At 46.2% G+C, this 17,210-nt stretch overlaps 1 protein-coding gene across 12 annotated transcripts in view; it reads left to right on the top strand.

Annotated features, from left to right (window-relative positions):
* LOC135555510 (nuclear factor 1 X-type-like) overlaps nt 1-17,210 on the top strand; it is a 122,420-nt gene that overhangs the window by 96,471 nt on the left and 8,739 nt on the right. For 6 of the 12 annotated variants that reach the window (XM_064987999.1, XM_064988003.1, XM_064988001.1 and 3 more), the window contains 9 exons: nt 2,682-2,744; nt 4,344-4,418; nt 4,564-4,684; nt 5,031-5,066; nt 5,646-5,776; nt 6,972-7,046; nt 11,042-11,170; nt 15,054-15,229; nt 16,276-16,423. In XM_064987999.1, coding sequence (XP_064844071.1) covers nt 2,682-2,744; nt 4,344-4,418; nt 4,564-4,684; nt 5,031-5,066; nt 5,646-5,776; nt 6,972-7,046; nt 11,042-11,170; nt 15,054-15,229; nt 16,276-16,423 — 954 coding nt within the window. The remainder of the gene's footprint in view (nt 1-2,681; nt 2,745-4,343; nt 4,419-4,563; nt 4,685-5,030; nt 5,067-5,645; nt 5,777-6,971; nt 7,047-11,041; nt 11,171-15,053; nt 15,230-16,275; nt 16,424-17,210) is intronic. The other 6 variants (XM_064988005.1, XM_064988004.1, XM_064987998.1 and 3 more) reach the window with 5 other exon arrangements.

Genomic DNA, 17,210 nt, shown 5'->3' on the forward strand with positions numbered 1-17,210 from the left:
GCATTATCTCTCCAGGATGTGTACAGGGGCCCTTGGGGCGACTGTGTGCTGGAGATAAGGGTGAGCAGTGTAGGGCTGGTGTCTGTGTAACCCTGGGAATGGTGGCGTGGTGATAAGCGGCGTGGTGGCAGTGATTCTCCTCTCAGCCCTGTTGGCTTGTAGAGCAGCAGCACTAATAATGGGCAGCCTCTCCATTGTCTCAGAGCATCTCCTCTCTGTTTGATGAGCTCTCCCCTGTTCATCCCCTGTTCATCCCTTCATCATCCTCCTGTTGTTCCTCTCCAGCACCCTGGGCCCTCCAACACACTCAGATCCAGCACCAGGAACCTAGCCCTGCTAATGTGCCATGCAGTAGAATTGGAGGTTCATATACTGTAGGCTACAGTAGACAGCAGCTATTAGAATTTAACTGAAGCTGTTAACACTCCACCAGGCCACCAGGGGGCCTCAGTTAGATTAGACTGGTGATCTAACAATAATCTGATTTAAGGACTGTTTTTCCTGACCACATGACCTGACAAGGAAAAACTCTTAACTATGGACCATAACAAGGACCCAGGGTTTTCCCTGGCCAGGTGAGTAGTCAGGAAACCCCCTGGCCCCAATCTGATTGGGTGTATGGTCCCCGGGGGGCCCGCAGGTGGAGAGCTGTATTGATCACAGCTGGTATGTCTGGGGAGAATGAATGAGGCAGATCTGGGCTGTCAGGTTCTATCAGAGTCAGTGTGACTGCTGTAACTGCTCACCCTCTCATTAACCACCTGAATGGAGGGGTATCCCTACTGTTGTTATAATGACCCAGACTCTTTTTTTTACTGTTTCAAAAAGGAAGGTCCATAATATATAGGTTCAAGTTCAATTGCATATTAAGATTTATTTTTTTTTTTACATAGTGGGAGTATGCCCAAATTAGGTAGTATTATTTTCAAAATGAAGGGCCTCAACAGACTTAGATGATCCCCTCATACACCATCCTACAGTTGAAATGTTGGCTTGCACTCTAGTTCACCTTATTTACCTCTTACAGGAATGTAATAATGGTCTCTGTCTGGATGTTTTCGTTATGTTTCCTCCTATTTTCCTTGATGATTTGTCAGTGCGGCTCTGCTGCAGTCGTCCAGTCTAGCTTTTCATTGAGCAGCTTGCAGAGGTCCAGCAGCACGGCAGACAATGACTGGAGACAAACACCTCGGTGGTTTTATTTTCACTCCATCTGCAGTGTATATCCTCTGTAGATCTTTTATCTTTCATACCACTGGGTCTGTGTGGGTCTGTGTGAGAGTGTGTGTGCTAGCGAGTGTTGGTGCGCCATCAACTAGCAGGAATGTATTGGTACCGCCAAAGCTAAGATGGCTGCCAAATGCTAAAATGGCTGCCAGGATTCCACAGAGCGACAGCGTGAGTGAGGGAGAAGCAGAGAGAGTAGAGAGAAAAGGCGAGCGAGGGACTGAGACTCCATTCAGGGAGAGGGAAAAAGACACTCCTTTTAGACCAAAGTGATATGGCGATTCTGTCCTTTTGTTTTGGTTTTCTCGTCTTTAGCAGTGGGGTGAATGGTGCGGCAGTTTGCTGGCACGTTCCGCAGGACTAGCCTCCCCAAGATGAGGATGCTGAGGGGCTTAGATGGAGCGGAGGGAGGGAGGGGCCTAGTAGTAGGGGTAATGGGGATACTTGGCCCACACTGCATTAAACCCTACAGTGCTGTGGGGGTAATTGGCTTGAATGGTATATATGATCCAACCATAAAGCTCTTCAAGGTTGCATTACGCAGCAGAGAAAGAATGGCACCAAGCGGAGCCAAACCAAACTAGCACAGGCCTCTCTGTGCACAGTCGTTAAGGTAAAGAGCTGAGTGAGACGCAGTCCCAATGACGCCTCGCGGACCCGGGCTTCACATTTACACTCCTCAGCTTACACTAGTCATCAGTGTGGAGGGAGAGAGAGGCTGCAAGCTGGGGTTACATAGGAACTTCACCTGCCACACTGTGCCAACGGCCTGCACTCAAACAGGACTCCCTGTGTGTGTGTGTGTGTGTGTGTGTGTGTGTGTGTGTGTGTGTGTGTGTGTGTGTGTGTGTGTGTGTGTGTGTGTGTGTGTGTGTGTGTGTGTGTGTGTGTGTGTGTGCTCACTGTGGCTCCCTGGCATTGAGAGAGAGGGATGCTGAAGAAGAGAGTGGGGAGAGTAAGGGAGAGGGAGAAAAAAGAGAAAAGGATGAGTGCCAGAGATACAATGGGGCAAGAAATGTCACAAACACACAGTTGTTTCATCTCTCAAACTGGAACACCAAACCATTCCTCTTTGATACTTGATGCTCTCTGGAGAGAGTATTAGTAGAGATTCCTCTACTCTGAATGGCTCTGGAAAGTAAAGTCTTTGGTGTTTGATTTGCCATTTCATGACTCTAATGTTAAACCTTTAATCTAAGACCCAATTCTGCCTCTGGAAAGAAGGGGTTTTAAAATACCTTCCAAAGTGTTCCTATGTCGTCCTCCGCCCACTGCCCCCTCACCTTGGGTACCGTCCAGGCATCTGTCTCCTGCCTAACCTCCACCTCTCTCCACCATCTCTCTCTCTCTCTCTCTCTCTCTCTCTCTCTCTCTCTCTCTCTTTCTCTCTCTCTGTCTCTCTGCTCTCTCTCTCTCTGTCTCTCTGTCTCTCTCTCTCTGTCTCTTTTCCACAGAATCCGGACAATCAGACAGCTCAAACCAGCAAGGAGACACAGACATCAAGCCACCGCCCAATGGTGAGTTCACAGTGTGAACATACACAGTCATTTATACATGCAGATGCATGTTTAAACGCTTTCACACACACACACACACACACACACACACACACACACACACACACACACACACACACACACACACACACACACACACACACACACACACACACACACACACACACACACACACACACACACACACACACACACACACACACACACACACACACACACACACACACACACACACACGACACACGGACACACTAACACAGGCCAGTATAGAGTGTATAGTGTGTCCCAGTGGAGTTGGGCCTGGGTTTATTATAGTAAGGTGAGCTGATGTTGCTGGGCCTGGCTGTGAGTGTGGCATCCCACTCATAAATCACCCTGACGTTATTGGAAGATGGGAACCACATGGCCGTGCTGCCGACTGGAGCTCTGACCTCATACAGCCGGCCCCGCTGCGGTTAACCCAGGCTGAGGCAGGCTGAGCAGAGGGTGTGGAGTAGGAGCACCACTAACCATGGAGAACCTGGACATCCTACACTCTTAGAAAAAAGGTGCTATCTAGAACCTTAAAGGGTTCTTCGGCTGTCCCCATAGCAGAACCCTTTGAAGAACTTTTTTTTTATTGCAGGTAGAACCCTTTTGGTACCAGGTAGAACCCTTTCTACGGAGGAACTCAAAAGGGTTCTAGCTGGTACCAATAAGGGTTGGTGTATGGGTATAATACACATTATATGGGTGTGTATACACAATCCTTTACACCCGGCCAGGGACTTATAGACTGAGTGGACACTATAGACTCTACACTACACACTACAGCACTGTTTCTTAGTCATGTTCCTGGGGAGCCAACGGGGCTCATTTTGACCTAGCACTACACACCTGATTCCACTAACTAAAGGTTTGATGATGAGTTTATTAGTCGAATCAGGTGTGTAGTGCTAGTTCCCCAGGAGCAGGAAACACTACACTATAGCCTTAGATAGAGAGCCTTGGTCACTCTATACACTGCCCACTGCCAGGGCCTGTACACACAACATACACTAGGGTTCTTAGAAAACTTAAACACACAAATACAATCCAAAATCTATAGCAGTAATAACATCATACATGTTGCAACAAGCTCTGACATACTGGATGCCCACTGGACACCATGTAAACAGTGTGTGTGTATGCATGGTGTGTATACAGCTTACACAGGGCACAATCTGTGTAGCACATTAAGGCCTCCTGCTGGACAGTGTTTTGACATGCTTGACTTGAAGCAGTCATGACGTGAGTACCTGTCCATAGGGCTTTTGAGAAGTGTGTGATACGTCCAACCATAGCCATTTCCTATCGTATAGAAAACACATGCTAGTGCCTTTGGTTTATCTGTTTTTCTATGCTCCCACTGTGTGTGTGTGTGTGTGTGTGTGTGTGTGTGTGTGTGTGTGTGTGTGTGTGTGTGTGTGTGTGTGTGTGTGTGTGTGTGTGTGTGTGTGTGTGTGTGTGTGTGTGTGTGTGTGTGTGTGTGTGTGTGTGTGTGTGTGTGTGTGTGTGTACGTGAGCGTGTGTGAGCGCATCTTCTCATCATCTTCATTGCTCTCATCTCTGTTTTCCCAGGGCATTTGAGTTTCCAGGACTGCTTTGTGACTTCAGGGGTGTGGAACGTGGCCGAGCTGGTCAGAGTGTCACAGAGTGAGTCACTGCATCTCCTCTCTGTCACTCTCACTACACACTCACCAGTACACACAAACCTCAAGGTTCTCACATGCATTTTCTTACTATACTCTCTGTTTGAAGAGTTGTGTAAGAGTCACATGTATCTGTGTGTGTACCTCAGCTCCAGTGGCCACAGCGTCCGGCCCCAACTTCTCCCTGGCCGACCTGGAGAGTCCTGGCTACTACAATATCAACCAGGTGGCCCTGGGACGCCGCTCCATCACCTCCACCCCCTCCACCAGGTACACACACACATTACCTGATTATTTTGTAGCCTACTAATACTAGCTTCTGTACGCTTCAGTCTATGCTGTCTAACCTTTGTGAATGCTTTCCTCACTCTGCTATGATTGCGTGATGGGACTTTTCTTCTCCTTCCTCTCTCTCTCCTCTCTTCTCTGTGAAACTTTCTTCATCTGGTGTTTTTTTTTATACCTATCTGTCAAACTGTCTGTTTTTTCTGTCTCTTTTTTCCCCTTTCCTCACTCACTCTCTCTCTCCTATCTCTCTCTTTCCTATCTTTCTCTCCTATTTCTCGCTCTCCTTCTATCTCTCTGTCTCACTGTTTCTCTCTCTCTCACGCTGCAGGACTGAAATGGAGCTTTATGCAAGTCTCCCACGGAGGTAGTTATATTCACTCCACTATATTTCCCCTGACACTACTTTAATATAGACACATTCAGCCAGACGGACAGCCAAAAACACATACAATTCTTTATTTGGATCCACTTATGAAACATTGTACATTTAAGGACCTATGTTTTTACATGTCTCGTATGGACTTGAATCCAAGGAACACTCTCACTCACTGTACACACACTTACGCTCTACAATACTTTAGTCTAAGCCAGGGGTAGGCAACCCTGTTCCTGGAGTGCTACAGGTACTGCAGGATTTTGTTCCAACGAGGCACCACACTTGACCAACTGAGCTAATTGATCAGCTCGGTGATTGTCTAAATTCAACACACCTGGTCTTCCAGGTGGGTTAAATGAAAAGCAGGACCAGCGTTGCCTACCCTTTTCTAGGTACACAGTCTAATCTGAGGGACTGTAACAAACATGGCCATGTTCAGATAAAGGATGGTGAATAAAGCCGCTACCTGCACTTATCTGTCTCTCAGCAGACTGTACTTTGTCTCCCAAGTAAATAATATTCCTGCCTCCACACCCATTAAGTCCCTTTCTCTCTCCCTCTCTCCAGCTCCAACAAGCGCAAGTCTATTGACGACAGTGAGATGGAGAGCCCGGTGGACGATGTCTTCTACTCGGGCCGCTCCCCGGCGGCCGGCAGCAGCTCCCAGTCCAGTGGCTGGCCCAACGATGTGGACGCAGGTTAGATACCCCCATACCCCATCTAACACCCCCTGCTGTGTTTTATGGCACTGTATCCCCCTACTGTCTGTCAGACCTGTGTTCCTCCCTCTACCCTCACTACTCTCCTCTCCTTCCCTCACCCTCCCCCTCCTATCCACCTGCTCTGTAGGCCTGTGTTTACACCTTTTCTAAATACTTTCAGTGTGCTCTGCAGTAGTAGTATGTAGTAGTATACCAGTATGTCTGGTGCTCGGCTCTGTGCTCAGTAAAAAAAATATTAGATTCAGGCTCCTAGATTGTATTTTTTTAACCTTTATTTAACCAGGCAAGAACGAATTGTTATTTACTATGATGGCCGAGCAAGAGGCACAAGGCCTCCAGTGGACGTCATGTTCTGTGGTTAGAGGTTCTTTGACTGGGTGATGTGTGTGTGATGTGACATGTGAATCACAGAGCCTGCTGACAGACTTGACTTGACTTTTTAAAATTGTTATTTAATTTAATTTAACCTATTCAACGAGGCAAGTCAGTTTAGGACAAATTCTTATTTACAATGATGGCCTACAACGGCTAAACCCGGACGTCCCCCCGGACGTCCTCCCAATCACTGCCGGTTGTGATGCAGTCTAGACTTAAGCCTATATGAAAAGCTTTGTATTAAAGATATAATGTGGATAGCTTTTGGCATAATATTTTCCAAGAAAATATCTCTACAACGCCCCCCCCCCCTTTCTTGAAATCACAAATTCTCTCAAAGTTGTGACTATGCACAGACTCCCATAGACGCTCCATCCTCTAAGCTGCACCCTCCAAACCTCCCTGTCTCCTTATGGTTTTACCCTCCAACTACTCTGTTCTATAATAGATCATGTTCATGAATTAATGTCATGTGTGCATCCTTTTCCCTCCCCAGCCCTCACAGAAGCCTCCTATTCTAATGGTGGCCAATGGGAAAGGTGGAGGGAGAGCAGTGAATGTATTTGTAAAATGTGTCTGCTTTAATGTGGCCTCTATATGGACGCAGTTCATTTACAAACACGTTATAACAACATAATATTCCTAATTGTGCCACTGTTCTTATTTCATTACATGTCAATCATCCTGTACTTAGCTCTCATGTCATCAACTGAGTGGATTGTGGTTAACGTTCCACCCTGCTAATTCCCCCTCCTCCGTTGTTAACTGTGCCCTTCTCTCCTGTTTGGACTTCCAGTGCAGCACCATTTGGCCAGTGTGCAAGAGAGGAAGATAAAGCATGAAAACGATGGCGTGCAGTTTCCTTACCATGGTTAGAAAACATTGCACTCATATATATGTATTATAATCTATACTGTACATTAACTCATGCCGTCCTCAACTTGTACTGTATGCATCTCTCTGTCTCTCTCCTTGTCTATTTTTCCATACTTCCTAGCGAGTGTTCTCTCCATCCCTCTCTCTGTCCCTCTCTCCATCCCTCTCCTCTCTGCTGCTATTGGGTTGTTCTTGTTTCTCTCCCAGATATCTGTTGTGGTTTGTGGAAGTACCAAAGCCTTTTGGTAACCCAGTAGCTTCACCAAGTCTATTACTACCTCTCAAACACTGTGTCCACTTGCTAAGGTAGAGGGCTTGATTAGGGTTGTATATTTTCTGATTCAGGCTGCCAAAAAACGTTAACCCATTGTGCATTTATTTAATTGATTTCAATGTTTAATTGATTTCAATGTTGAATTGATTTCAAATTCTTTTTTTGCACTCTTTTTGCATTCGCTCATTCAAAATTCAAATTTCAGTTAATTTACATTGCAAAGGAGTTTTGAATTGCAGTACTTTTGTAATTTAGTCAGCAACACATGCATCAGTGGTATAGCCCTGTGAGAGTGGGTAGAGATTCCAGAATGAGGCCCTGTCTTCTGTTGAGTTGTTGTGAGATGCTTCACCCAGTCAGTTACTGAGGCGGTGCTGCTCTGTGCCCCCCCCCCACCTGTCATAGCCTCCTCCAACAGGCAGGACAGGAAGAGGAATACAACACAAACAAACAAGACTAAATGCACTCAGGTGTGCCGTCAAGGCACAAGGCACCGTCTGTCTCTAAAATATTCCACATACACACACACACACACACACACACACACACACACACACACACACACACACACACACACACACACACACACACACACACACACACACACAATCTGGAGAGTAGCAGCGTTCCGGTCCAGATGGTGCTTCCATGTGTCTACAGCAATGGGAGCTACTGGGTTACAGCAGACATCTGTTCTGGTGGTGGTGGTGGTGGTGTAGGGGGAGGAGGGGGGAAGAGGGGGAGAGGGTCTCAGCTCCCCTCCAAAGGTGATTCACTACCTGAATGGAAGGCTCTGAGGCATATGAGGTGATCATGTAATTCATCATTACTTTTGCTGTCTCCTGCTCTGCTGTCTCCGGTGCCTGCTGAGGGGACATTGATACGCCTCTATGCATTTTCATTGGTTGTTTCCTTCTCCTCTCTCACTTCATTACAAGCTCAGCCCATCACTGTACTGTAGTCAATGTATTGGTCTGAGATAGCTTGTGGAAGGAGATATGTGTAGTAGGGAACATTATGTTTTTGATGATGTGTATGTGTGTTGATGGGAGTGAGCGGTATGTATATGTGTTTGTATGTCTGTGTTCCTCTTTCTGGTTGTGGGGCGGGGGGGTCAGGGTCCTCTGACAGTTAGGGCTTTTTGTGGCAGCCAGCTTGTTAGCGTGGCGAGGCTTAAGGGTCATGGGAGCAGTTGATTGGCTGCCAGTCTGCACAAGCCATGTGCCAGGAGTTGGTCTGAGAAATAGCGCAGAACAATCGATCGTGCTCTCGCTCACGCATACAAACGAGTGCAAGGAAACACATAGGCACACACACACACACACTCACTCAGAGAGAAACAGAAACTGGAAAAGAGAGATCAGAGTAACTTCTGTTAACTCTAACATGCAAATCTTTCCTTGGGCATCTTGGCCTTGTTCTCCAGCCCAGCTCTTCACCCAGACGTCACATTTGTTACGATAACTAAATGAAATCACAGAGTGCCCAATCCCCCTTTAGCTTTGGTGGTTATATTCAGCATGTCCACCCTGAACATTTGTCTCTTATAGCCAGTAGCGGTTCACTGGGTGAGACACATTCCTATTTTAATGTCCCAATCCTCTTAAAGTGCCTGAGTGCCATGCTGTGTTTTTATCATCATTAATACCATGCCACCAAATGGATCATCACACTCCCCACTCCCACTTGGTGTCACACATTCCTGCCTAGCAGAACATACGTGCCCACCTACCCATTTCTATACTTACCAATGCCCACGCAGGCCCAGCTGCAACGCTGCAGTCAGAAGCATTGTGGGTAATTGTTGTGATCAAATGTTTCCCGAAGTAACACTTCAAAAACGTATTTCAGAACGGCTGCCTCGTTAGAGTTTATATGCTCAGCTTGTAAAAGCTATTTCAGCTTCTCCCGAGGCCGTACTGAAACTATCCCCTTTTTATTTGATGTGTTTGTTTTATTTGTGTGAATATGTGTCGTTTAGTCGTTTATGGGACTTCTTGCTAGTCAGGTTTTTTTTCTGTTTGTGAATTTGTAAAAAAATATTTGTGTGTGTATGCACATAATGTCACAAACTGTGCAGTATATGTTTGTGACTTAGGGCATGCATGTAGAAAAATGTGTGTTTGAGTGCAAAAGTATTTTTTTTCTTATTTTGTTAATTATTCTCTCCAATACTTGATTTCATTCTTTGAATATCGTGGCTCCCTGAGGTCAAACACACCACTTGGCAATGGTCACAAACCCTACAATTCTAAATTGCCTGTTCCGATTACCATACATCAAAATAATTTCCCTCAAACCCTGCCTCACGAGGCCTTGATCATAAAACAGTCTCTTTACTCTGCAGCTCTTACACATTTGGCCATGTTTCTGGGCCAGTTGGTAAGCCTGGCCTATACTTAGTGTGCCTGTTTTTACCAAACTTGGGAATAGTTCATAGTCCTGAAGCCTCAACTGACATTTATAGAAGTAGGAGGACACATTGATATGTTGTTAAATATATGTGCAGGCTATGCCGTCACTCTTCCACTCCTTTACTTTCTCTCACTCTCTCTCCCCTTTTCCATCCATCCTTCATTGGCATTGGGCCGTCTGCTTGCCACCCTGACTGAACAGCTTGTGTGTGTGTGTGTACTGTATCTACCATATCTGTAGGAGATGCATTAACACAAGGCAGCCGAGTCTCCCTCCCACCAGCCCAGAGTTACATACAACTGACAGACTGACTTACAAGCAGTAGGCCACTAAATTAAAGGACATATTGATATATCTGTTGGCAGGCTGCAGCTACAATATATCTGAATATAGCTACACACAGTCAATGTGCCACTTAAACACATTCTGGCCAGTCAATGTGCCACAGAAACACATTCTGGCCAGTCAATGTGCCACAGAAACACATTCTGGCCAGTCAATGTGCCACAGAAACAAATTCTGGCCAGTCAATGTGCCACAGAAACACATTCTGGCCTAGCTGTGAAGCAGTCCAAAATCACACTCCTTGTAAACAGGCACGTTAACAAGTGCAGTCTGTAGGGTGTGTGGGAGGAAGGATGTATTCACAGTGTTGTCATATAGCTGGAGGTCCTGCTGTCTATAGGGATGCTGGGTGCTGAGATCACTGCTGGTGTGGGATTGGTGGTGGGATGTTGTGGTTTTTTATTTGATTTTCCTATACCCTGAGACAAGCCCTACCAATGGTGAGTTTGGGAACTGGATGCTTGCTCATGGACTCCACGCAGAGGACCAGTTACCAGAGTAGAATGCCAGTGATCAGAATCCTGTCTTTCGCTCATATACTCCAATGGTGGCAGCAATTATAATGCCATTGCATTTCCCAGCTCTCTCTCTCCCCTCTGACACTGTGCCCCAAGCCTTCCTCTGAACCCCCACCCACCCACCCTGCGCCACTTCAAAACAACTCCCTCCCCCCTGGACCCCCACTTTACTCTACCTTGGTTCTGATATGCTACAGCACAGAGACCATACACTAACAGAGAGATATGGAGAGAGAGAGGTTGATCCATCGGTGTAATCAATCGATGCATTGATTTTAGTAGATCACAATTATAAAACCCATTACATTTTTTTAAGTAGAAGTCTTGAGTCTAAATTTAAGTCTTCAGTTAATTTGATTTGATAGAGCAAAAAGCCACCAGCCTGTTCATTAAACCTAAGTCTCTGTTCTGCCATTTTGTTGATCCCATTTTTGCCAGGACTCTCCTCGCCTGGTTCTCTTAAGAAGCCGGGGAAATTCGATTTCAGCGCCCTGTCGCAGCAGACGAGGTCGCCTCGCATGGCGTTCACCCACCACCCGCTGCCAATGCTGGCGGGAGTGAGACCAGGTGAGACCCCCCTGACAGCCCTCCCAACCCCCTGCCCATCCCCCATCCCCTGACCCAGACCCAGTGGAGGGGTGGCAGTGAGTGGTGTCCGTAGGGGAAGGCTCTGCTGTCCCACCCTGTGAGGGACAATGGCAGTAGAGCTATGTTTTTGAAAGAAACCTGAGGCACAGAATATACAGTGCATTCGGGAAGTATTCAGACCTCTTGACTTTTTCCACATTTTGTTACATTACAGCCTTATTCTAAAATGGATTCAATTGTTTTTCCCCCCTCAACAATCTACACACAATACCCCATGATGACAAATAAACAACTGGTTTTTAGAAATGTTTGCACATATAAAAAAACTGAAATATCACGTTAACATAAGTATTCAAACCGTTTACTCAGTACTTTGTTGAACCAAGTCTTCTTGGGTATGACGCTACAAGCTTGGTACACCTGTATTTGGGGAGTTTCTCCCATTCTCTGCAGATCTTCTCAAGCTCTTTTAGGTTGGATGGGGAGCGTGGCTGCACAGCTTCAAGTCCAGGCTCTGGCTGGGCCACTCAAGGACATTCAAAGCCTTGTCCACGAGTCTCCCAGTCCCTACCACTGAAAAACATCCCCACAGAATGATGCTGCTACCACCATGCTTCACCGTAGGGATGGTGTCAGGTTTCCTTCAGACGTGACGCTTGGCATTCAGGCCAAAGAGTTCAATCTTGGTTTAATCAGACCAGAGAATCTTATTTCTCAGCTGGCTGTCATGTGCCTTATACTGAGGAGTGGCTTCCGTCTGGCCACTCTACCATAAAGACTTGATTGGTGGAGTGCTGCAGAGATGGTTGTCCTTCTGGAAGTTTCTCCCATCTCCACAGAAGACTTTTGGAGCTCTGTCAGAGTAATCATTGGGTTCTCGCTCACCTCCCGGACCAAGGCCCTTCTCCGCCGATTGCTCAGATTGGCGTGGCAGCCAGCTCTAAGAAGAGTCTTGGTGGTTCCAAACTTCTTCCATTTAAGAATGATGGAGGCCACTGTGTTCTTGGCGACCTTCAATGCTGTAGAAATGTTTTGGTACCCTTCCATAGATCTGTGCCTCGACACAATCCTGTCTTGGAGCTCTATGGACAATTCTTTCGACCTCATGGCTTGATTTTTGCTCTGACATGCACTGTCAACTGTGGGACCATTTATAGACAGGTGTGTGCCTTTCCAAATCATGTCCAATCAATTGAATTTACCACAGGTGGACTCCAATCAAGATGTAGAAATATCTCAAGGATGATCAATGGAAACAGGATGCACATGAGCTCAATTTCGAGTCTCATAGCAAAGAATCGCAGCAAAACCTCATAGGTTTTTATTTTTATTTTTTTTTTTAAACTGTTTTTGTTTCTTCATTATGGGGTATTGTGTGTAGATTGAAGAGGAAAATAAGGCTGTAACATAACAAAATGTGGAAAAGGGGAAGGGGCTGAATACTTTCCGAATGCAAATTAGGCTAGAGTATAACATACAGTTGTTCCTTCCTGCTCCCTGTAAAGAGATCAGTCTCTGTCAGTCTGTAGTTGGGTGCTTAGGTGACTGGGTGAAGAGCCTCCATTCTGTACCTCCATTTCTCCGACCACCACCTTCCCTGATCACCATCTCCCCGAGCCACACTGCCCCAACACACAACTATAGTCTTACAACCGGTACATGTAGTTAGTTCACGAAGTGCACATGATTCATTGGCTTCAGAACATTATTATACAGAGCCTGATAGAAACTTGGTGTACAGCCCTACATTCTCATGAGTCCTGTATTTTTAGAGAAGACATTTGTTCTTGTTCTGTTGAGTATTTCTCCTGGCTCACGGCTGACAATGTCTTGCCATTTTCCCTTAAAATGCTTTATGCTTATGCCGTTCACCATCAATTATTATAGTCATCTATCTCTTTCTTCTCCTCTCTTTCTTTTCTCTCTCTCTCTGACTGAGACGCCTATGGTCGGGGAACCCAGGGAGTGTGTGAAGAGCTTACTGTTATTGTATCTGGCAGTGGAACAGAGTCATTGTGTGAGCCAGTGGTTATTTCAACCCCCTGGGGTCATCGACAAAGATCTCATGATAAAATCAGATATCAACAGTTGCCACAGGGCTGTAACTGGGACATTTGCATTCTCAATCGTATCATCACTATGAACCAGCAGTTCTGAAGTCATTTCTTAAGAGCTCAAAGCAAGTCATTGTGAAGGGTGAACAGTTCACCACAGATAATGAGTGTCTGAACTTATCTGAACTCACAACTCAAAGCTAAAAGTTCCTAAATTGATCAGAAGCAGTGAGGTTGACCACCATGTAATGACATCTACCTCAGAGATGCTGAGATTGCCTCCTACACTCTTAGAAAAAGGGTTCATCACATGTACCCATAGGAGAACCCTTTTTGGTTCCACGTAGACCCCTCTATTGAAAGGGTCCTACATGGTTATCCAATGGGGACAGGATAACCTGAGGAACCATGGGGACAGGATAACCATGGGGACAGGATAACCATGGGGACAGGATAACCATGGGGACAGGATAACCATGGGGACAGGATAACCTGAGGACAGGATAACCAAAAGTATCCTATGGGGACAGCCGAAGAAGCCTTTCAGATAGCACCTTTCTTTCTAAGAGTGACTCTGCCTCTGGAGCAGTTAGGCAACGCTCCCTTGACAAGACTGAATGGAGCACATGTATTTTGTCTCTTCAACAAACTAGTTATGTATGTCATTCCCATGCCTGTGTGAAAGTGTTTACTGCGTTGTTGTTGTTTTGTGTCGTAGATCCAGGGGGTATGGGGGTGGAGGGTTGGGGGTATAGCCCCCCCCCCCAGAGAGTTTGGCCCCAGCCCAGTCTCTAATGGGATTAAGGGGGACTAAGGGAGCGGGGATACGGCTCCACCGGGGCAGCATGGAGCCTGGCAGGGAGCGATGTGCTGCTTGGCTGGGGGGTGCAGGGCCCTGTCTGGGGGTAACACACTGGAGTTGGCAGCCTCACGCGGGCAGCTGGAGGCCCTGCCGGGTGGGGCAACACTAAAGGGGGTAGACTGGCACACCAGAAGAAAAAGGGAGAGGGTGCGCCCCTCTAATACAAATCAAGGAGATTTGGTAATGGATATACATCTGACAGAGAGGGCTTTGTGTCCCATTCAAACGTTCATTCACACCTCAGTCTCCATATTCAGCTCGGCTGGGTGACTTAAAGCGAGATATTTTCTCACCCGCTCATGCAGGCACAAAAGAGAGCTTCTGTATTCCCTTACAGACGCAGCAACACCGGGACATTTAAACCCCCCACCTGCACACAACCAAATAGATATCATCCATGTGTAGACCACTAACACATGCACATAAACTCACACGTACAGTGTGAACATAAAGATTAGTCTTGTCATAGAGGATCGTTGGAAAGCAGCTTGCCTATTTAAATGCCAAATTGCTGTGGCGCCTGTGAATCACACCCACAAAACAGCACACAGACGCACAGGCATTAAGACATTCTAATTTAAGACAGTGCTCAATGATCTCTTTGTGCTTTTTATTTTTTTGTGTGGTTTGGGGAATGCTTTTGTATTGTAGACCATTGCGTTTGTGTGCTTGTTTATGTGTAAGCATTTCCTGTAAAGCCTCATTCTTTCTTGTAATACATTTTCACCCTCAATCTATCATGATTTGATGAAATGAAACTCCTATTTGGACCGATGTCACTCAATGTGCCTGTCCCTTGGTCTTAAGATGTGGCCCCTGCTGACTGTTAAACTAAAAGCCCAGTGAGTGTTCACTGCTGAACTGCATGTCTCGCTGTTAATCTCTGTTGATCTCTTATTCACTCTCCCTCCTTTCATCTATCTAACTAACGTATGCCTCTTCTTAGGGAGCCCCCGTGCCTCAGCCTCTGCCCTGCACTTCCCTTCCCCCTCCATCATCCAGCAGTCCAGCCCGTACTTCACCCACCCCACCATTCGCTACCACCACCATCCTGGACAGGACCCCCTGAAGGAATTTGTGCAGTTTGTCTGCGCTGATGGTTCGGGACAGTCTGGCGGCCAGGTAAGGTTTGATGTAAGAGGAGAGTTCAGGGGCTGAGTGACACCAACCACTTGTACACTAATATAATCACACATGGGCACAACAAAAGACAAATGAAGGCAGTAAGAATAGAATTCCACGATCTAATGTGTGGCCATGCAAATGACACAAGCATGACTAAATGAAGTGGTGATTATTAACACTGTATAGACATGTACTGTGTTTCCCTGTGTAAACACTACACTGAGTACAGTACTGAGATAGAGACCACAGGTTTGTTTGTGTTTCATCACTGCGGACACCATTTGCTGTTAAGTATAGATACAGTATGATGATAGAGGAGTGAAACTGTAACAGTGAAAAACGTGAAAACCTTTAAGTTATGTAGTATGCAAGGTAAGGAAACAGGGTTGACTTTCTGATTCTTTCTTTTTTTTTACTTTAACCAATTGCCAAACTTTTGCACCAGTGAGGAGAGAAAGCAAAATACTACTATTGACAATTTCCTGTTGGTCCAGGGTTTTCTGTACTTAATCTTTTTTCCTTGTCCTGTGCTCTTCCAGACCCTAAGGTTCCCTTTTTTCTTTTGCTCCGCCCACCCCCTCAGATTATGTAATCATCAGCACGAAAGCCTACAATCACAGCACATTTCAATCGAGCATACATGTTCTGTCTTCCGTTTTTATTGTAATTATTATTTTGCGTGTTGTTGGTGTCATGTTTTCTTAGTGGAGTATTTTTCCCATGTTTTGATTTGTTGCCATGTTATGGACAAACCCCACCACCAATTGTGCTCTCACCCCACTCACCCCTCCACCATGGACCACCCCAGAACTCCCCTCTGCTCCAAATCCCCTATCAACCCCTGTGGTGATTATTATTTTGTACACCTCCATAAATGACGCAATGCACATACATCATTCGTTTGGCTGTTGTTTCCAACACCCCCACCTCTCCCACCACCCATCATGGATATTTTTTGGACCTGGTCTCTGGAGCTGCGTCCTCTCATGCCGTGTGCGGGTTGTCACATGTCGCCCTCCTGACCCTGTTTGTGTTGTCCGCAGCCAAACGGGAGCGGCCAGAGCAAAATGCCGGGCTCCTTCTTGCTGCCTCCACCTCCCCCAGTGGCCCGCCCAGTGCCCCTCCCCATGTCCGACTCTAAATCCAGCAGCACGCCTCCCGACGGCGGACTGACCTCGCCCACATCTCCGTGTAAGTGATCCCACAGACCAAGTCAGAACCAAAACCAAAATCACCCAATAATTATTTATTTTTTACTGGAGCTGCCCCTCCTCTGTATCTTAGGGCCCTGGCCATCCATCCTCAGCCCACTCCCATAGTAAATACCCCCCCCCCCCCCAACAGCCAGCTCACCTCTCACCTCCTTCACCGTCTGGGATCATACTGACCCTAGAGTTATGACAGAAGCCTGCCACCATTCTCCTCTGATGACCCTTTTGTGGTGTCCTCCAGGGCTCTATATTAGGCCCATCCTCTTGCTCTTAGAACACCCATCCTGAGCCCTGCCTTGAATGACACTAACCCTTCCTCGATACCCCTGTGCCTCTGTGCTCACAGATGTTGATGCAGAAGATTGCCATCCTGGTTTTCCTCCATTTATATGTTTTATTTAATATTTTGGCCAGCCCCCGAGATGTCATTTGAAATCGGAAGTAGTCTAAAATAGAAATAGAGTTTTCATTTCCTTTTTGTCAATTGCTCACTCTAAATCACTTATTTTTTTACTAGTGGCACATATTTAGGGCAGTTTATGTGGACTCCAAAACATCATGCTCCAATTATTCTGCCATTTCCCCCAAAAATATCCAAACATGAAAATAATATTTGAAGTTATATTTTACTTTTTAGTTGAATTGATATTTTTTTTAAATCTGAGTTGGTGGTGTTGTTGCTTTGAAGGTCAGACTTGGAGTTCTGCTTATGTATGTGCAGTTTTAGACTGAAGGGGTGTGTCCATTAGAAGGGTGTGTCTAGATAT

The sequence above is a fragment of the Oncorhynchus masou genome, chromosome 15, assembly GCF_036934945.1.
Source record: "Oncorhynchus masou masou isolate Uvic2021 chromosome 15, UVic_Omas_1.1, whole genome shotgun sequence".
In the NCBI taxonomy this organism is placed as follows: Eukaryota; Metazoa; Chordata; class Actinopteri; order Salmoniformes; family Salmonidae; genus Oncorhynchus; species Oncorhynchus masou.